The 19,981-nt window shown below is 52.4% G+C and overlaps 6 protein-coding genes across 6 annotated transcripts; 3 read left to right on the top strand and 3 right to left on the bottom strand.

The window, feature by feature from the left end:
* Nucleotides 1-349: 349 nt before the first annotated feature.
* On the bottom strand, nucleotides 350-2,681 carry Z520_07785 (uncharacterized protein; the record flags this gene model as incomplete). The annotated part of the gene is made up of 2 exons (XM_016778282.1): nucleotides 350-1,588; nucleotides 1,635-2,681. 2 exons carry the CDS (start codon nucleotides 2,679-2,681, stop codon nucleotides 350-352), a joined length of 2,286 nt encoding a protein of 761 aa, XP_016630642.1.
* Nucleotides 2,682-3,014: 333 nt separating this feature from the next.
* On the top strand, nucleotides 3,015-4,733 carry Z520_07784 (uncharacterized protein; the record flags this gene model as incomplete). The annotated part of the gene is made up of 2 exons (XM_016778281.1): nucleotides 3,015-4,615; nucleotides 4,694-4,733. The coding sequence occupies 2 exons, from the start codon at nucleotides 3,015-3,017 to the stop codon at nucleotides 4,731-4,733; spliced, it is 1,641 nt and encodes a 546-aa protein (XP_016630641.1).
* A 1,491-nt stretch (nucleotides 4,734-6,224) lies between these two features.
* Nucleotides 6,225-6,809, top strand: Z520_07783 (uncharacterized protein; the record flags this gene model as incomplete). Its single annotated transcript, XM_016778280.1, has 1 exon — nucleotides 6,225-6,809. The coding sequence occupies one exon, from the start codon at nucleotides 6,225-6,227 to the stop codon at nucleotides 6,807-6,809; it is 585 nt and encodes a 194-aa protein (XP_016630640.1).
* Nucleotides 6,810-7,554: 745 nt separating this feature from the next.
* On the bottom strand, nucleotides 7,555-12,060 carry Z520_07782 (uncharacterized protein; the record flags this gene model as incomplete). The annotated part of the gene is made up of 2 exons (XM_016778279.1): nucleotides 7,555-10,591; nucleotides 10,649-12,060. The coding sequence occupies 2 exons, from the start codon at nucleotides 12,058-12,060 to the stop codon at nucleotides 7,555-7,557; spliced, it is 4,449 nt and encodes a 1,482-aa protein (XP_016630639.1).
* Nucleotides 12,061-14,160: 2,100 nt separating this feature from the next.
* Nucleotides 14,161-15,777, top strand: Z520_07781 (uncharacterized protein; the record flags this gene model as incomplete). The annotated part of the gene is made up of 1 exon (XM_016778278.1): nucleotides 14,161-15,777. One exon carries the CDS (start codon nucleotides 14,161-14,163, stop codon nucleotides 15,775-15,777), a length of 1,617 nt encoding a protein of 538 aa, XP_016630638.1.
* A 289-nt stretch (nucleotides 15,778-16,066) lies between these two features.
* Nucleotides 16,067-19,931, bottom strand: Z520_07780 (uncharacterized protein; the record flags this gene model as incomplete). Its single annotated transcript, XM_016778277.1, has 2 exons — nucleotides 16,067-16,173; nucleotides 16,229-19,931. The coding sequence occupies 2 exons, from the start codon at nucleotides 19,929-19,931 to the stop codon at nucleotides 16,067-16,069; spliced, it is 3,810 nt and encodes a 1,269-aa protein (XP_016630637.1).
* Between the last annotated feature and the right edge of the window lie 50 nt (nucleotides 19,932-19,981).

The raw sequence follows: 19,981 nt of genomic DNA, 5'->3' as shown, positions 1-19,981 counted from the left end.
GGTGAGAAGGTTTTTCGAAAGGTCGTTGGACACACAGGCCACGGTGCTCAGGCTTCATATCTCTGTCATACGTTTGTGGAGGTCCGAAACATATGTACCCAGTTCCTTTGCGTTGAGACACGCATGTGCTATTGTTTGCGTCGTGCTCAAGGAGACGAGCTATGGATCCAGTGGTGCTGCTGGCAGCTACTTGATATGCAATGAGTGCGCCGATTCCAATGTCCTTGGGCCAAATATCTTCAGGACGCCGCGACCTCTCTGTCGCCTCTGCATCACAACCTTTAGACGATGTTGTTGGGATCACTTGACAGTCTGAAATCGAAGGCGAGTCCAGCTGTATTATACCGCGCTAATCTTCTCGATTCTCGCTCTTTGCTATGTTGCGAAGCCTAGCCTGAGACCGTGACAGCATCAAATCGATAATCTCGTCTCTCAATCCCGAATTCGATTTCGGAGCCGCGAACTGACCTGGATCGCTCTTGCCCTTACTCTGACCATGGGTATCTGCAGACTGAAGCATTGGTGCATGCTTCATTATAGATGGCTGTACGCCCAACAAGAGCTCTCGGACGTCCACTCCGCGGACTGACAACCCGGCGTCTTCGTCTTCCGAAGTTGAGACAGACATTGAATGAATGGGTGTGCTGTCCTCGTCGAACTTCGCTGTTGGACCAGGGCTTCCCTGGGACTCAATATCCGTGGCATATTCTTCTTGCTGCTCATGAAACAATTGCCGCCGATAAACCTTTTCCAGATCATGAACAATGGCCTGCATTCCGGGTCTTACGGCTGGATCAGGGGCCAGCATCTTGCTGACAAGGAGGGTGACGACACTGAAAGGAATCTGATAACGATCAATGACGTCCAAGGCCTTCAGCGCTTCATCTACCCATGAAGCTAGCTCAGGGGTACCGTAGTCCCCTTCCTCCCAACAGATTGTCATCTGTGAAGACCAGGAAGACGTGTTGTGATCGTCCCGAAATGCCCATACCAATACCTGGAGGAAGATGCAACCAAGCGACCAGACATCCGATGGTCGTGTTTCTACCTTGCTGGGCTCGCGTCCAGTTATTTCGGGTGGGCGACCGTATAATTTCCGGGGGTGCCTGTTATTTTCGTCATCGGAATCAGCTTCGAATGGGTCTCCTTTGGAGTGCGCTCCAATTTGTGCCAATATGATAGAATCCAGCTTGCCAATCTTCCAGATGACCTTTCCATCGTCCTTAGTAAAGATCAGGATGTCCTCTGAAGAGATGTCGTGATACCAGCCCTTCATAACAGTCTCTGGACGATGGAGATAAAACATGGCATCCGCAATATTGTGCATATGCTGCCACAGCTCAAGACGCAAGAACCTCTCTGTAGGCCTATGACGGAGCATGTGATTGGGTAGATTTGTTTCTGGAGTTGGATAGAGCATGGCCATGAAGCTCCTGCCACTGTACTCTGTCCCAACCCATGCTTGGATGCAATTCAGTAAGTTTGGGTGTCCAAAATCATCAGGTGTTGCTTTAAGATCATCCGATAAGGTACCCGCAACTGTTTTGTCCGTCTGGACCCGTTTGAGAACGAACAATTTTTCAGGGTCCTATACTGAGTGAGCTGCGGATATATTCTTTGGCGATAATACTCACCTTGCTGAATTTTTGGTAGCCGGGTTCTATCCTGACCAAAGAATGCTCGATAGAGAAGTTGATGTGCTCCGGAGGCGAAACCTTGTAAACCGGCATAAGGATCGGTAGGACCTCGCCCTTACACTCGCAGATTCTTCTGCAGTCCTGCTCCCACGCAAATGGAGACACAACCCGTCTGGCCAAGGTCAAGGTGTTGAGCCATTCCGCATTTGCCTTCACATATTGATCCATATTCGGATACTGTTTAATGATCGACTGCATCCGTTCCTCAAATTCCGGGTCAATCTTATCCGCGGCACGGATCGTGGAGGTGCCGTTATCGAAACCGTGTAAGACAAGTATCCAGAGAGGGAGTAAGTCTAGACCTTTAAGGAGACACGCAGCTAGTAACTGCCATCCATCTGCCGCGACTTTTTGGATGCAAGAGTCTTCAAGATCGATCAAGTTGGCCGCTTCGTACTGCTCGTAGTGGAGGAGGCGATCTTCGGACCATAGTCGGCCAATGGTTGAATCATCGAGAATAGCTCTGATGTGCCTTTCGGCAATGAACCATTCTTCTACATAATTCATCTCTTGATGATTCTGCAAGTGTATTCGCAACCGGTCCGAATACCGCTCTGGACTTACTAGAGGCTGGAATCGTTTCTCCATCACACCGAAACATAGAGTGACTTGCGGCAGTGGCTCGGTGCTCATCGCTGGAAGCATTTGAAACAAGCCGAGAAGCTCGTCTTCGGTATAGAACCAGCTTTTCAAAAGGTGGGGGCCAGCGCCACTCAAGCAGCCCCAGTGGAGGTAGAAGAGATCGGTTCCATCTAACAGACAGTGTTCGGTAAGTTCTGTGATTGCCTTCTCTAGGAGTATCTTGACACAAACGCCGGTTTGCAAGGTCGATACAGGCATTTCATGACTAAAGGCCACGGATTCTGGAGATCGCAACGGGCGCGCAATCTTTGCTTCGACGGCAACACAATAAGTGGGATAGGCTGTTCGGAAGAAGTCGTCGAAAGCCTGCTGCGTAGCCTTCCTCTCTGCTTCGGCGTCCATGGCGACGATGAAATTGAATCTTGAAATGAACAGAAAAAAAACGCATTTGAATTATGTGTTGGGAGAAAGGAATACTATGGCTGATGAGGTAGAACGTTGAAATATGAGCGGGGCTGAGCAACGTGAAGTGCCGGGCAGTCGCAGGTGACACAGGCACGCACCCCGCCATAAAGCGCCGTAGAGCTGCGCTCGCGTGGCTAGCCAACGAACCAACATTGACGACAAGGACCTGGGGAGCCAGAGCCTCAGGACTGCAATTTTTGTGAGAGATTTCTCCACTGGTAGAATGTATTGAACCTAGAGAGCCCTATTCAGCCATCCGAACCGCGAACGATGGTGCCCGTCAACCCGCTGTCGCTAATCACTGCAATTCTAGGAGTCCCCGGCGAGATCGCGGGTGCCAGAAACTGTATTGATCTCTTGTTGAAAGATAAGCAGAACGCCCAAACCTACCCAACAATCCTCGCTGTCATCGACAGTGACCTAGAGATCGCCGACGACAACTTCCGGGCGTGGCGTTGCGACTGGCACTTCGAAGAGACTGGGGAGAATATTCCAAACAAGTTGGCTCAGCGATACTGGGGAAGCGGCTGCCATGTTATCGAGATCCGCGTCCAGCAAATTGCCCTTCAACTCCAAACCCTGAAAGTGGTGTTGGAGGGATACCGTCCGAGCGACTCCAAGACACGCAATGCGATCAAGACAGGCCCTCTACAGGATGTCAGGCGCCTCTTAGACCAAGCGGTCAAGAGCTTTGAGAGTCTCGAGACGGAATCGTGGAAGTTGCTCTGCCAAAACTACAAAGCCATGGACGGCGAGAAAGAGCAGACTCGGCGGGCTGCCCAACATGAATCATATCTTCTCGCCCTGGCCGAACAGCGGCGACGGTATGAAGCCTTGTTGGGTGACCTTGGCAGACGGTACCGGAACCCCGAAAATGGGCTTCCATATAAACAAGACCTAGCACTTGACCTGACCCCCGGATTTGCGATGGATCAACGTCCATCAAGACTGGGGGAATTGTCAAGAGGGAAAAGGATAGTCCATTTCGTCCATTTTCGACCTTTGTCGACTCAAGCCAGACAGATGACCAACGTGGCACCTGAACCCACACGCGAGGCGACTAGGGAATATCTCAGGGTTCCAGGCTCTTGGCCGCTCGATCCTGATGTTCAGGACGTTCAGGACGTTCAGGACGATGCAAATATAGCCGAGACCCTCCCGAATCGCACTGCAGGGAATCAATTAGCACTGTCGATTCGCCCACTGTTCCTTGAAGTCGAGATCGTCACGAATTCTGACCGCTACCCGAATGCGAACAGCTCTCTCCAAATCGTACTGGAACAGTTGTGCTTCGGAAGGGGCCGACGGAAGTCTTCCCGATTGTTCCGCATCATAGGCCAGTCTGGGACACCTAACGTTCTCCGTTTCAGTCTATATCCAGGCGGCGAGAGTGCCGCAGAATCCACAACGACGGACATAGCGCCGTGGGAAAACTGCATGCTATCGTACGCCAAGGTCGAGCTAGCGTTCAAGGCCGCCGAGATGATGCTACTTTTCGGTCCATATGGTCTTATGGACGGCCTTTGCATTTGCAAGGTCCGCGAGATCCACCTCCTGAACAGACGCAAAGTCTTTGTTTTTGAAGTGGCCCCTGGATCTTGTAGCAGATCCTGCCAACGGCTCTCTCAGCTCGGGTTCGTGAGCTTGGGGGTGTTTCTAGCTGAGCTGTTCCTGGGGAACAACGGGAGAGCTTTGACTGCTCTTACAACATGTCATCCCGCGCAAATTCAGAACAAGCTCAATCAGCTCAAAGTCGAGCTCGAAAAAATCGAATGGATGGAGCCAGGCTCGGTTGAGGCTGTGATAGAAGCAATGAGACCTAATTCACGAGGATTGGACGACAAAACCTACTACTCGTTAATCATTAGCAGGTAAGCACATCATATTTCGTCTGTTTGAACCTGACTCGAGAGAAACGCAGGCAATGCGGCTGACGTTGTCGATTTCAGCCTGTTCCGCCTCTTTGAGAAGAAGGGACTAAAATATTGAGCGGCTATGAATGATGAAGTTATGAACTTGGGCTGTCCTTGGTTGCCATGAAAAGTGATCTGCTTGTAGGTGGACAACGGCCTTGAAACACAACGGTGGTCAAGACATAATGGTTCTCTTTCCTTTCTCTGCATGTGCTGTGTGAGCCTGTATCTGGTACAGCGACCGCTTCATTGTCGTCAACCAATATTTGCTACATTTGGTGCAGGATGTATTCTTCTTTCAGATCACGGAGCGCGCAACTGACTCTGCCCCTTGCGAGATGATCGTCTTCTTTCATTAGCGATTCACTCTAATATTTCCTCTATACCTTCCAACTTGCTATATAATATTGACACCCTCTGAAATGTAGTGTTATGAAGCGAGACCCCTAAGAGAGGCATTGCAAACCAGGATCCTACCGTGAGTATTCGAAGAACAGACATGAGGCTGAGCAAAGTGGCCAGCGGCTACCTGCAATGGAAAGACGGCGAGATGCTTGCTTCGTACGAGTGAGCTAAAAGCACAATCCACACTAGGGTACTGTATAGATCCTGATTGAATGAGGCAATTGCAAGAAAAGCTCATGTAGTGCAAACCTGTGGCGTGATGTCGCTTCGGTACTGCAAGCCTCGGCATCTTTCGCAAGGCTGCGGCGGAGCGGAAAAGCCGGGACTTGGCAAGGCTGCGAAGATTGAGGGGGTGATTTTCCTTGTCCACTCTCAAGAACTCTACCCTGATGATCAATACCCTGTTCTTGTAAATCCCGTCAAAGAATGCTCGTCGATGCACAAGCAGGGTTATGTCTTTCTTCCTCGCCATCACCGAGTCTTGCGTGGGAAAAGATCGACCACCGTCACCAGCATACTCCAAGAGGTGGTGGCGTGGTTCGTGCTTTCGACACCCACCCGCAGTGGCGTGAGAAGCATATCATTATTTCGCACGGTGTTATCCATCCACTCCACCAAAATCGCACATGTCACTCTAGCTCCCAAGAAGCATTACGCCTCGAATCTTCCGGGAAACATTGGATAATGGATCGCTGGGTAAGCAAGCTGGTTTAGTCAGGTCTGTACATTGACATGATCACGCCGTTGTTGCTTTTCCCAGTGTTTGCACACACACCTCGTGACTCTTCTTCCACTCCCGACCCTCTCTCTCCCCCTCTTGTGAGTGTTGTGCTGTGGGTAGGCGGGTGAGTGGTCCAATGCGCGAATTCCCGGTCATGAGAAGAATGGGAATCAAAAGGTATTTGTACACGGCGTCAGAATGTCGCGGGGTCTGTTCGGGGCTGCACACTGCATCAGAGACATTAAGATACAAACATCAATCGCAAGATTGCCTGCAACAAGCACCATCACCACAACCCACTGCTGAAGACAATTACTTCACCAATTCTCTATACTTACATATAGATCCTCATCATCACAACCCTCGAGATTAGCTACCAACGCATAACCAAACTACCTCAACCACCTCAACATCTCCAAACAACACCAAACAATACCAAAAATGGGAGTCCTCCAACAAACCCTCCCCCTCTCGCTGGTCTACTTCTCCCTCGTCTCCCTGTCGGGCCTGATCCTCGGCTCCATCCGGGTGCCGTACCTCCAACCGCTCGTCGGTGCGCGGTACGCGGAGCTATTCGAGATGCCCATCATGCTGATGGTGATCTGGCAAGCCGCGCAGGTGACGGTGTGGAACCTCGACGCCTCCGGGTCGAAGAGGCCGCTGGCATCGACGAGCAGCGTCAGCGCCGGAAAGTGGTCGCTGCTCCGCTTCCTGACCTCCCCGCCGCCGACGGCGCTACTGATCGGCGCGCTGGCCCTCGTGTGGCTCCTCGCCGTCGAGCTGGCCGTCAGCATCGTGGCGCAGATCTCCCTGCATCACAGCGACGGGTCTTGGGCCTGGGCCTCGTTGTTCGTTGTCGCCGGCAGGGACGTTGTCGCTGGGCCGGTGTATGCCATGGCACTGCTGGCGTACGCGGTCATGCCGTGGATCGCGTACCTCGTGCAGGCACAGCAGCCCGACGCGGATAAGTTGATGTGGGACTTTGACGAGAAACAGGCCGAGCAGGAGGATTATTGCTCTCGGTGAGAAGAAACCACTGGGGCCTGTACCCAGGCCGACCTTTTGAAAAGACACGATGCCACCGTGGGCCCACTGGGGTCGTGCCGGCGTTGGCAGAGATTGGAACAAGAGAATGAGCTGGACGAGACGAGATCAGGCAGACTTGGTGCTATGTATATTTATATGTATATGTATATGTCAGAGTCCAGATTACGCGCGGAGGGGGACATCAGGATAAAATTTACTGTATGTACACCTAGATAAGTGCGTGATATGTCACCACAGGGGGTCATCCATAGCCAAGGCGTTTCCGACACGAACGATTTCAATATCATTCATTATTCAAAGCTGCTTTTCTCTGATTTCGCGGGTGGCAATCATGGCCGGTGGAACGAAGTGAATTATCGCATTATCGCTAGCTACCTATCTAGGTACGTACCCAACGACGATGCCGGTCTGAAAACGACTCTGGCGCCGATCTTGATATCCTCTCTCGGTGATTATGTACCACGGTGCCGGACAGACGTGGAGAAAGAGAGAGCCAAACCCCCCCAAAGACAAACCAGGAAAGAAGGAGGAAAAATGCATGCGCCAAACGCCGTCAAAATCTCCCAGCACAGAGAAGACGATTGTGTCCACCTCTCTCGCCCGTTTCCACCAAAACAAGGGACCCCATTCAAAACAACGCGTCGCTGCGTTAACGCTACCAAGTAGCGAGGACGCATGTGCCATGACCACATAGGCATCTTCATACTCATCTGCATTTCAACCCTCAATTCCCCGGCCCACTGACCGCAATCTTCTTGACCCAGACTTTGAACTTCTCCTCCACTCGTCTCCCCGGACCGCCACCCTCGTCGACCTCGGCGCGCTCAAAGCTCTCCTCGCGGAAAAACAGGCCCCAGCTGCCCAGCGTCTCCAGATACTCCTCCATCGAGTCGCTCTCGAGCTGGCGATAGCCCTCGTTCTGCCATCCCGGGAGGAAAGTGTTGTGCCAGGTCAGATAGACTGCCTTAGCGTGGCGGTTTGCCAGGATCGGCGTCGTGAAGTGTTGAATCTCGTCTTGCGGGATGGTCGTCGTGACTGGCGCTGTGGCTTGCGATGTCGAATTGGCTTTGTCTTCTGCAGGCTCTTCAAAGAGGTCGTCAATCCCGTCTGAGTCGGCGGTCGTGGTCTCGTTCTCGGCCTCTTCTTCGGCGCCGCTAGCGACCGGAGTAATGGTCTTTTCCCAATGAACCGCAAATGTAGTGACCTGTTTTACCGCTCCTTGGCGTTTTGCAGCCCGGAACGCCTTTCTGTTCAAATCCACCAGGTCGCACTCCACCCATGCTCTTGCGATGGTCGTAGCGCTTTCGCCGACCGCAATGTGCTGCTCCATCAACCCGTGATGCCACTCCGTTACCACCGTCAAATGATCGAGGACCGTACCATTCTTCAATACATGTTGGTGGATGCCGGAGATGATCTCCCTGACTTTAGCCTCCGCCTTCGTGGCGTCATATGTCTTCATCAAGTAATAGTGGTCGGCGTCTTTGTAAATTTCCATCCCCACGAACGTCCCCCAGACAGTGTACCGGTGAACTTGGCGATCTTCGTCTTCGTCCGTATCATCATCATCAGAAGCGTATTCGTCTGCCGCCTCGGCCTCACTATCTGACTCTCCCACAGCAGCTCGATCAATGATCGTAGAGTCTGTTGCTGCCTCTAGCTGCTGCTCCCTCCTGAACTGCATTTGTCGCAGAAGCTCTGGGTCAAAGCTCTGACTCGGATTGGGCAGGCTCTTTTTGAGCTGCATCCGTTTCAAGAGTTCTGCGTCAGGCCGCTGTTGGCCAGCTCCTGGTGTATCAGCTGACTCTCTCTGGCGTGCATCTTCTAAACGGTTGATTTCTTGAAGCTCCTGTTCCTCATCCGTGGTTGGTTCCTGAGTGGTTTGACTGGGAGATTTAGCCGGCGCCGGTACGGTTTCTTGTCCAGCTCCAAAGACGAATTCAGCACCGTCATCCTCTTCGCTTTCATCATCTTCCTGTTTTTCGCGCTCAAGCTCTGCTTCGATTTCAGCAACTTGACTCTGAAGTTCAGCCAAGTCTTCTGCATCGGCCGTCTCAAAGCGTTTCAGTTGAGCTCTTAGCTTTTCGATAAGTTGCTCCTGGCGATCGGCTTGCGTTTGTCGCTTCTCGACTGTTTTCCCTTGACCCTTAGGTCGCTTGTTTTGGGTAGTGCGTTTCTCCTCAGCAGCAAATCGGACTTGTTTCTTACTGGACTTCTCATCCGTCCGCTCCTTTGGTCGCTCTTTCTTTCTATGCTCTCTCGGCCTCGAATTGTGCCGCTTGCTGCTATATTCACTCCGTAGATATCCCCAATGGTCGATTTCCGCTTGCACTTTGGGTGTTTCGTCATTGATGAAATCAATATGCTTCTGACTGAAGGTCCGCCTCATTTCAGTCATAATTGTAACGTCGTCAGGCTCTTCTGAGCCGTCTGCCAGTGTTTTTTGTATGCGTCTGCGGATGTTCTCACGGATATCCTGGACGCGCACCCTTCGCATCTTACCAGGCTTCCCCTGCTCAATTACTATGGCAATAAACTTCCCGATATCGTAAAGCTCGTTAGTTTCTCTCTGCATAGTTCTTTCGGTTATCTCGCGGTCGGGAAAGCACCGTAACTGTGCGAATACCCAAAAAACACTCCCAAGAGCGTCAAGGTCTCTCTTTCTCTCTTTTGCGATTTCGTGCTGGACAATCACGTCTTTCTCTTCTTCGGAGAGTTGGTCAAAGCTTTTGGGCAGCGTTAAGCCTTTATTGGGACCTGGAGTAATGGACGTTGACGGGCGTACGCCATTTTCTTGCCTGGGTTGGGATTCTGTGCCTCTAGAATTCAGCGTCTGCAGCCCAGACAGAGGTCGAGCAACGGGTTTCGAGTCGACTTTCTGTTCCCTGCCAGCTCCTTGCTTTGCTGCCAGCATCTCAAGCCCAGAAAGAGGTCGAGCAACGGGTTCCGGGTCGGGTTTCTGTTGACTGACAGCTCCCTGCTTGGCTGCGAGCATCTCCAGGCCAGACAGAGGTCGATCAACGGGCTTCACGTCGAGGCTCTGTTCACTGGCAGCTCCTCGCTTGGCTACAAGCGTCTCTAGGCCGGAAAGACGTCGACCCGGGAAAATCATCTCCTCTTTCTGTTCAATGACAGTGTCGCGCTTTTGTTCAACATCGTTTCGCTTCTGTTCAACGACAGCGTCTCGGTTTTTTTCCATGACGACGTTTCGCTCCTGTTCAATTACAGCATCTCGCTTCTGTTCGGTGACAACGGCTCGCTTCTGTTCGATGACGGCGTTTCGCTCCTGTCCCATCATCTCACGGCCAGAAGGCTTCCGTATGGATGGATTGCAGTTCGTTTCGTTTCCTGCACTAGCACTGACTTGTGATTCCTGCTGTTCTGTTTCCAGCTTCAAGGCTCTCGCGCGATCATTCGCCACCTGAGGACGGTTGCTTCGAGCTCTAGGATTGATTTCGTCATCTGTGATGCACTGATCGTTTGAGGGAGGATTGCTCACCCCCTTAGCCATAAGCGGCGAAACACCTGGCTTTTTCGCCTCGCGCAAGCGCTCTTCCTTTGCTCGTAGACACAGACCCTCAGAGCTCGAGCTTAGAATATGACTATCTCTCGAGTTGAAACTTGCAGCAGACTCATTGTCATGGGTTTGAGGTTCGTGGTGGTCACTCAAATGTCGGCTTTGCGTCCGAAATCGCTCCGCAGCTGCACGTGAGGCAGGATTTTGCGTGGTGGGCCCCTTACAGGGAGTGTGCCGGTCTGTCCTATTGTAACTCTTGATTAGCCTTTATCTTGGCTTGGACTGCTCGTGTCTGACCTACTTCAAATTGTCGCGTACCTCTGACTGAATGGGCTTTCGGTTCTCCATGTCGTGTTCTTGTGCAATGTCCAAAACGTCCTCGACACTTTGGGCTTGGCAGTCGTCGTCACAGAACAGGCCACTGTTGAAGCCATTCTCGGCGCCGGCGTGAGACAGTGTCTTAATATGTTCTAAACTTGAGTCTCTTTCTCTGTTTGAACCATTGTCGACGCCGGTGTCAGACAGAGTCTTGCCGTGGTCCGAGCTTGAGTCTCCTTCGAGAGCGGAGTTTTCTAGAGTCGGGAGAAGTCCGCGTCGCCGTAGGGCCTTCTCTCGGAGCTGTCTGCTCCGCTCAGCCCCAGCTTCTTCATACCTGTGCATGTATTCACGGGCCAATTTCAAGAGACCTTCATCCACTTCAGTCTTTATTTTCGCGCTTGATTTGGCGCCCGTCTGTTTACGTTTGTGAAATCTTGACAACAGCTCCTTCAGGCGTGCTTGTTCTTCTTCTGGCGTTTCCGCAGAATCCACCGGGCTGACCACCTTTGACCAATACCCTTCGTCTTCATCGTCAGAGTCCTGGTACAGACATGAACCAGGATGTGCCTCTGGACGCAAGTGACCTTCCTCGTCGGAGAGAGGGAAGCCATCTGGGAATGGGTTGACGAATCCAAACTCTTCCTGGCTGTACGTCGACGGACGGGCCCGAGGCGCTGTAGGTTGGTTCTGCAGGTAATCTCTCATGCCACCGAACCTCTCGAATTTCTGGTTAGCAATTTCGACCGCTCGTTTTGTTGGGATAAGGCGGCGTTTCCTCTTTGGCTCCGGCGAGGGATTCAGGGAGCGTTTGTTGAGGGGGGACTGTTTGGGATTGGCCGGTGAGGATTTCAAGGAATGCTTGTCCAGGGACGACTGTCTGAGTTTGGCTGGTGAAGCATCTAAGATAATCGGAGAAAGAAGTGAACCAGCCTTTTCGGGATTTGAGAGAGGATGTGCTTGATATCTAGCCAAGGCTTCATCAATTTCTGCCAATGAAGGCTTTATGTCGAAATCAGAATTGCTGGAAATCGTCAATGAATTGCGTGACACGGCAGGACTTTCCGAGTTGCCGATTTCGCACGACTCGTAGAGCTCGTCTGTCTCATCGACGATGCGCCAACGAGTGAGTTGGAAAGCTTGTGATTTGACCGTCTCGCGGCTTTCGACTGGAGGCAGCCGTCTCGGTTGGGGGTGAGCCTTGGATGAGATGCCATCTCTTGTGACAGACGTCGTACGAACTTGGTTGTGGCCATGTGAAGTACCTGCTGTTTTATTTGACTCTCGATCTGGTTGAGCCGTTGTTGTGTGCGGGTTGAGAGGTCTGATGGTGATGTTTGGAAATTTTTCAGAGAACAGAGGGACTTCGGTATCAATAACTGAGTTGTTAGCACCCATTGTTGTGAGGTGTTGTCTCAGACCGCGATGCGATTGACAGCGTTTTGTAGAGATCCTAGTAAGGTGAAGAAAGGAAGGACTGGTCAGACTGTGCCAGAGCAAAAAGAAATCGAGCTAGAGGCCAAGTCGGTACCAAGATCGGATTGAGGCTGTGAGGCGCGGTCAGTCCTGTCGGGTGTGTTGAGCTTGAGTGAGCTGGAGATTGGTATCAGAGATCGACTCAAGTCGCGACAGAAGTTTCCAAGCGTTGTGCAGAGAAAAAGTGACTCCACACCAAGATGTCATGTTACAACAGCGAGGCCAAGAAGGAAGGCATCACAAGAGTTGCAGGATCTGAAGTGAGAGCCGGATGAAGTCGGTAATTGGAGCAGAGCCAGCAAAGACTTGCAAAAAGTGAGTGGTTGAGACACGCAGAGATAAGGCTGATTCAGCTTCGGTCGCGTCGATCTGAGCAGACAAGACCTTATCCAACTGTGGCTCTGTTGAGAGATGATTGACAACGAATCAACGAAAGGAAAGTGTTCGTGAGATACGCACGTACCGAAAAGGGGTTCAAGTGTAGAAGAGTGCCTCTTGAAGAGAAAGAGTAAGAAGAAGCTTGCCAAGCCTACCATGTGAAATATCTGAGAAAGCCCATCACCGGTGAGACACGAAAGGTCGTGTGAATGTGTCGGGGTAGACTTCTGAGACTATCGGGCTGAGTTCTGTCAAGTGAATGTTCCTGCTGTGGACCTTTCTTGAGGGGGATGATCCAAGCGAACATATTTCATGAGTCCGTGATCCCGCATGTGCGGGAAACAAAAAGACAGGGTGCATGGTGACAAGACGAAGTCGGGTGCGTCAAAGTCGAGATATGTTGGACGTCTGCGGCATCGGAGCGCACCCACGCCATCGATGCGCCTTCTCGCCCTGCGCACATTGTTGCTGTGCCGACTGCTTACGATGAACAAACAGCATGTCGATTATTCAGCGATAGACTGTCTCTGTACAGATGTTGAATCTCTGAGAAGTTTTGGAGTCCTGGGAAGATGGATTGAAGTCGATATTGAAATGCCAAGACATTCCACTAGCGCGAGGCTGAGATTCTCGGAGACAAAGCGGCGCACAATACAACCAGCTTGAGAGATGCGACAAGTCAGGCTCCAGAAGCAAGTAGGATGTTGGATTTGTTTGTATAGAATCGAGAACAAAAAGAACCCTTTGTACCAGTGTTACCAATACCCACACCTACCTAGTCAACACAGTTGTCTTTCGACAATTTCCCTTTCCCCTTGATGCTTTATACAGTATGCCCAAGCCTACGCAGCTGTTACAGATGAATAGGTTCGTTGGGTACCTGGCCTCATTTATCTTCAGCAGGCGGTCATAGCTGGATCCCTAGAAGACTCTCTCCCAATTAGGCCCAAAGCTGTGCATAGCGACTCGAGAAATATCGTTGGGCTGTTGGGCCTAAGGGACCTCAAGCTTGCGGATTGGCCTCGTTCGCATTGTTGAAGTCAGCACCGGTCCCTGACACATAAGCTTTGGCTTCAGCCCGTATTACCAAGTCCTAGCTTGCAGGCTGCATTCCTTGACAAATTGATGAAGCACTGCGGGTTCCCCAGCTTCAATACCATGGCCTTACATGTCCTAGACTGATTTTTTCTCCAGACGCTATTGTCTCATTCATGATGATCGCTGTCAATAGCTCAGTTGCTCGGAGCCAGCTTCGCCGGCCAAGTGTATGACACGGAATCAGCCATGGCACCAGACCACAGGACATGAGTACGACAGTCAGGGATTTCTAGAACAATGCGTGAGAGAAGGCAGGGAGTCCAGGAATATCGACTAGACTTAATGACAGTATTCTGGCAACAGGCTAGGAAAATGAGTGAGAAATACAGTTTTAGAGAAGAGAGGAAGTCACTGCCCAGTGACGAGTGTAATATGGAGTCTGAGGTATAGAGGCCAAAAGGGGTTTAGCTCCCTTCCCCCACGAAGCACGACGCGACGCCATTCGACGCGTTCGCCCGCCGCAAGGCCTGAGCAAAGGATTCATTCATTAATCCCTAACAACTCACCGCCATCCAACATCCCCCAAACCCTCGGAGTCCTCACGCTATGGCGCCCACACAATTCGAACCGCAGCCTCTCACAGCCCCCCTCAACGAGGAAGCGGTCCGATCCCTCAGCGAGCTGCAACACCAGCGAGACCGCGAAACCAAGGCCCGAGAACATCTGAAAAAGGCGGCACAACTCCTGACCGACATGACAGGCGAACTGAATGACCGAGCCTACCTCCGAAGAGCCAGACACAGCAAAGAAAAAGCTCGGCGCAGAGAAGCGGCGAATAATGGGACCGAGGACGGGGGAGCAGGAGCAGAGGAAAACGAAGAAGACCCTGCGGTAGCCGAGGCGGACGCGAGATATGAGGAGTTCCAACGAAAAGTCGAGGCTCTGACCAAGAGGATGGACTTGAGCATCCGGGGCGTCATCGACGACATGGCCTGGCTCGCCGAGTATCCTGCAACTCTGAAGGCGGTGGTGGAGAAGGCGCAAGAGAGCATGGGAGAGCCCCGCAGGGATCACCAGACGCAAAGTTTGACGCAGAGAACCAGGCAGAGGAGGCGGGTTGTGGACGACGGTGACGAAGCTGCCGAGCAAAACCAAAACGAAGAAGAGGAGGAGCAGGAGGATGATAACGACGTAGATGCTGGACCATCATCCCGCTCGAGACACCAAACCTCGATGCTCCCGACAATCCACCCAGCTGACACACCACACATTTCTCTCTCGACAGCACTGACCCAGCAAGCGCGGACATGGACATCCAAGACACTGACAGAGAGATACGCCCGCAACAACGACTACAGGGGATGGTACCGGGTTCTCTACGACGCCAAAAACCCCGGAGAATCCGCGCCGCCCATGCCCAACGAGAGCCTATGGTTCGCCGCCGAAGAAGGACGGATTAACTCCCTATCATCCAGTCAACGCCGCCACCATCCTCAAGGCTCCAACGCCGACGAGACGAGCATGACCGAAGAGGAAGAAGACGAAGACGAAGTCGAAATCGCCGCCGAAAAAACCCGACTCAAATGCCCCATCACACTCCTCCCTTACATCGACCCGGTAACCTCCAAGAACTGCAACCACAGCTACGAGCGCGCCGCCATCCTGTCCATGCTGAGCACATCGACCGACTTCGCGCCTTTCACACAAGACCAACTAGCCGAGCTCAGCCAGCTGGGCAACAACCAGAAGCAGCGCGCGAGGCGCGAACGCGAGATTCGTATCAAACAGGTCAAATGTCCCGAGTGCAACACCCCCTTAATCGAGGCGGATCTGGTCGATAACCCAGCCTTGAAAAGAAGAGTGGCGAGACTGCTTGCGCAGGAGAGAAGGGATAATCTCGCGACAAGCGACGTCGACGGCGAAAGCCACAGCGATGATGACGACGACGATGGGGACGGGCATAATGTACGAGGCACGCAAAGACGCCCCGCGGCTCTCGGATCAAGCAGCCCGCCTCCCCTCCCGTCCAGCGTGCGCAAATCCGCGAAGCAAATCAAAGCGGAGCGGATGTCAGGAGTGCGAAGAGCGGGAGACGAGGCGGACGTGGACGTGGTGCCCCAGACGCAGCTGGCGGAGGATGACCGGCGCGCAGGCAGGGCACGGGGGAGAGGGAGAGGTACGCGCCGGGTCATGGATCTGGATGATGACGAGGAGGAGGACTAGTGAATGAGCTTGACCTTGAACTTGAACTTAGATTCGAACCTCGAACTTGGCCTTGGCCTTGACAGGACTACATATGGTTTCCTTCGAGGGGATTCAGATACAGGCAGGGCAGGAGTGATATGTACGATGCAAAATATGCCCGGTTGCAATGCCTACAATCACGCCAAACATGGAACATGGAGCACATATTTGGCCCAGACCAACGGATACATTTTATTTTATTTAGGGGCCGTACTGGCGCCTAAGTAGGCTACCTAGATAGTATCCAAGCCCTCTCGGTACACGGCTATCATTCATCTTCTGAATCATAGTAATCGTCGTCCGGCAACAGACTTCGGTATCGTCGGCTGGCGAGGTCTTCTTCCAGTCCTCCCTCGCTCTCGGGATCAATATAACCTAATCAGTCAAATGTCAGCTCTAGTCTTTCTTGATCTCAGGGTAAGAGACCTACCATCACCACCCAAGAAACTCAAAGCCACGGGCAAAAACACCAGCGCATGGCTGCTCGCAAGGATCACGAGGGCCAGCCAAATGCGAAAGTAATAGACCTCAAAGATCTTGCTCCTGGTGAAGGCCAACACAACCACGCCCACAAACTTTGTAATTGTGATCCCGCTGAAGACGCTGCCACCGACGTTGACCAATGCCGCCCAAGCCCGGATGTCCCTTGCCCTAAACTTGTGCCTGGCCCGCTCCATGATCGACTTGCTGGGGAACATGAATGCTCGGGCAATGTGTGCACAAAACTCGACACCAATGCCCACGCAGATGACCAAGTTCACTAGCGACACGGCGTTGAGGGACACGCCAGCAACCGCCATGACACCAATAATATCCACCACAATCATGACGACTGTCGCCGCCACAACAAGTCCTGTCAGCAAGGAACCCAACAATGACGAAGAAATGACAAAGATAATGCCAACAGCCACACAGAGAAGTGTCGCAGTCAGGCGAACAATGCTGCTATACTGATCGAAGAAAATATAGTGCTTGCTGTACGGAAACACGTCGATATTGTGGCGTGCAGAAATGTCATCTGATATCCGCCTAGCCGCGGCGTAGGAGTTGATAAAGTCGTCTTGACCTTGTAGCGGCGTGTGGAACGTTCGGAAATGACTGGCTGGAGTGTCAGTATGATTCTTGTCGATGACCAGGGCGTTCGAGTAGGCGGCCTGTCCGCCGTTTGGACATTCCTCATCTGTAGGGGCGTGAATCCACTTCTTAGCATAATAAACGAACTCGTCCCCTTCCGGCATGCCGGAGAGAGTGATGTTCCAGTCATCCTCGCCGAAGCAGGTCTCGCCGTTTTCGTTCTTACAACAATCCGAGATGGGGTTGAGCCAGTAGAAAAAGTCATCGATCCAGCTGGCCGTGGCAGAGTTGATATAGCTGACATTCGGGCGTTTCGATTCTTGCTCAAGAATGTACATTAGCGAATACTCGTCGCAGGTGGTGAATCTGCCGCATAGTTCTTGTTGGTGCTCCCTCGCCGTGACATTGAGGTGCCGAGTAACGAAATATACGGGTGGTCCCGATCCGAAATAGTCATACAAGTCGTTGAAATATTGAATCATGTAGGAATCCTCAGGAAGCGCGATGCGCTGGTCGAGTCCAAGTTGCACCCTCGGAATGAGCGCAACTCCGGCGGCGAAAAGGGTTGCAAAGAAGGCAACGACGAACGTTTTGACCTTCTTGTCCAACAGACTTGGTGCATAGACTTTGCGGATGAAGCGTTGTAACCATCCTTCCTCGTCACTGCCAAAGAAATGGCCGCCAGGCATGCCGGTGGAATTCGCGCCCCTGACCGTCACACACGGGAAACAGTCTGCCCGAAGACTTTCGACTCGTCTTTGATTGAGCGCCAAGACGGAGACAAACATGGTGATCTGCAACAGCGCATTGATGAAGACAGCACCTGCGGCATAGGCGGCGAAATTCTTGACTGCAGGCATCCCCACAAACGCGCCCATGGCGAAGGCAATCGTCTCGGTTGACGCAGACAGGAGAATGCTGGGGCCCATTCTTCCAAGTGCCTTTGCAACTCTTACATCGATTTCTTCATCGGGATGGCTGACATTGACACGCTCAAACTCGTGCACAATCAAAAAGATGTTGTCCACGCCGACGGCAAGAACCAAGAAGGGAATGACTTCGGCAATGATCAACGTGACTTTCACGCCAGCTGCAGAAAAGAGGCCGACCGAGCCAGAGACTGACATTAGCACAATCAGAATGCCCGCGACACCCAGGGTGAATTTGGACTGGACGAAAGCATTTGCGGGGTTACTGAGTAACGATCTCAAGGACAGCGTTGTCGAGCCCAAGGATAGGGAGGCATAAATGAACATGACCACGTAGCTGATGACTACAATCTTGGCGTCCGTGTTGGTCGACTTGTTGAGCTCCTCCTCGAGACTGATCTCGGTGTTGAAGGAGAGCCGCAGGCCGCGTGCTTTGGCGGATTCTTGGTAGATGAGCAACTCATGCTTGAGAGCGCGCTCCCACTCTTCGGCCCTAGCCTCTCCCTCTGTGCCGGGCTGATCATTATTGACCACCCACGTTGTGATCAGGGCTTTTGCATCTGCGACATCGTCAATGCTCGGGTAGCCACCAAGAACGCGTCCCGGTTGCAGAGGATCCATGAATTCCGGTAGGCACATCTGGTCACCAGGATGGGCTGCACAATGCTCAATTTGTGCTTTCCAGTCATCCATCAAGCCAGCGCCGAACCATCCACTTACAGACTGGACCACACAGGCAGAGCCCGTTGGTTTGAAGCAGACGTCGTCCAGCTTAATACCATTCTCGGGTGACATCATGCGTGAAATGCGTTGTTCGATGTCGAACCACCAGTCGAGATTGTCGTAGCTCAAGACGGAGCTGTCGGGGGACGAGTCGTTGACGAGGAATGCTTGCTCTGTCCTGTAGAACGGACCGAAGTTCTCGTCAAAGAAGGCCTTCTCCTGGGCAGCATCCGAGCTCGGGCTGACCCATAACCGAACCGGATCTCTCTCGACTTGGAATCTGAGCCACCCAAGACTAAGGAGTCCAATTACGACAATGTTTGTACCAATGGTCAGGGCTGGGTAACGGGCGCAGAATCCGCCCAGTGCATGAAACCCACGGTCCAATACCTGATTGAGGTAATAGTTTCGTTGCGGCCGGTCGAGGACGCCCGCATTGTTGACCAGCTCGCCCTCATCTTCATCGTCGCTTGGTGCAGAATCCTGCAGCAGTTGGAGCCTCTCACTCTTCCACTTTTTGTGTCTTTGATACGCCACGTGCCCCGAAATAGCCACAACGAGAAGCAGCAAACAGATTGAGTAGATGATGATGACGGCAAAGGAGAGACAAGGAAGCTTCCCGACGTGGCAGTATTCGACAGAACTGACCGGCTCCAAAGTCGGGCAGACCTCCGGACAGTCAACACAACTGCATCGGAAGTTGGGGTCGGTATCGTTGCAAGCATAGACACGAGGGTCAGAGGCTTCCATGCCCTGGTTGTCTTCCGACCGAGGTTTCTCGAGAAAGTTGATCTGGAACGGGCTACCCAGTAACTTCTTGTCGCCCAAAAACTGGAGAAATTCGGTGTAGTTGGTAGCGCCGCCTCCGATGAAACTCATGGCCTTGCCACCACTTGCGCCATTCTTGACCTCTTTACAGCTGTCATAAAACCCACTCTGGTAGTCTTCTGACCATATATTGTCCAGCTCTGTGACCACATCATTGCCATTGGAGGCCTTTCCGGTGTCGGTGACATTGACGAATAACGATTGATCGGGAGAGCAGGTAAAGGTGCAGAATATGTTGAAGAAATTCTCCTTGCAAGCGGGACATGAAGCGATGATCCTTTCGGCCAGTTTGAGGTTCTTTGAAAGGGCATTCACTTGGTCCTCGTCGCAGCAGACATCGGTTTCTTGCCATTTTGCTCCGCACAAATTGACCAGCTTTTCGCGGACCACTTCTGAAGGAGCTGCAGCCTTTTCATTGTCGGGGCATGGGAGATCCGAGCCGAAGAAGCCTTGTTTCCCACAGTGGCCACGAATGGCGCATCGGCCGGCTTCATGGAGGGGCGTAGGGGGAGAGCATAGTGCAAGTGGACTAGAGGTTGAGGCAGCAAGAGCTGCTAGGGCAGGAGAGAAAAGGCGCATCGAGCCTGCTTGCGCGATGAGGACTGAGAGGGAGGATGGAGGAGTCGTCG

This window comes from Fonsecaea multimorphosa (genome assembly GCF_000836435.1).
Source record: "Fonsecaea multimorphosa CBS 102226 unplaced genomic scaffold supercont1.16, whole genome shotgun sequence".
Classification (NCBI taxonomy): Eukaryota; Fungi; Ascomycota; class Eurotiomycetes; order Chaetothyriales; family Herpotrichiellaceae; genus Fonsecaea; species Fonsecaea multimorphosa.
This window is presented reverse-complemented; position numbering and strand designations above follow the sequence as displayed.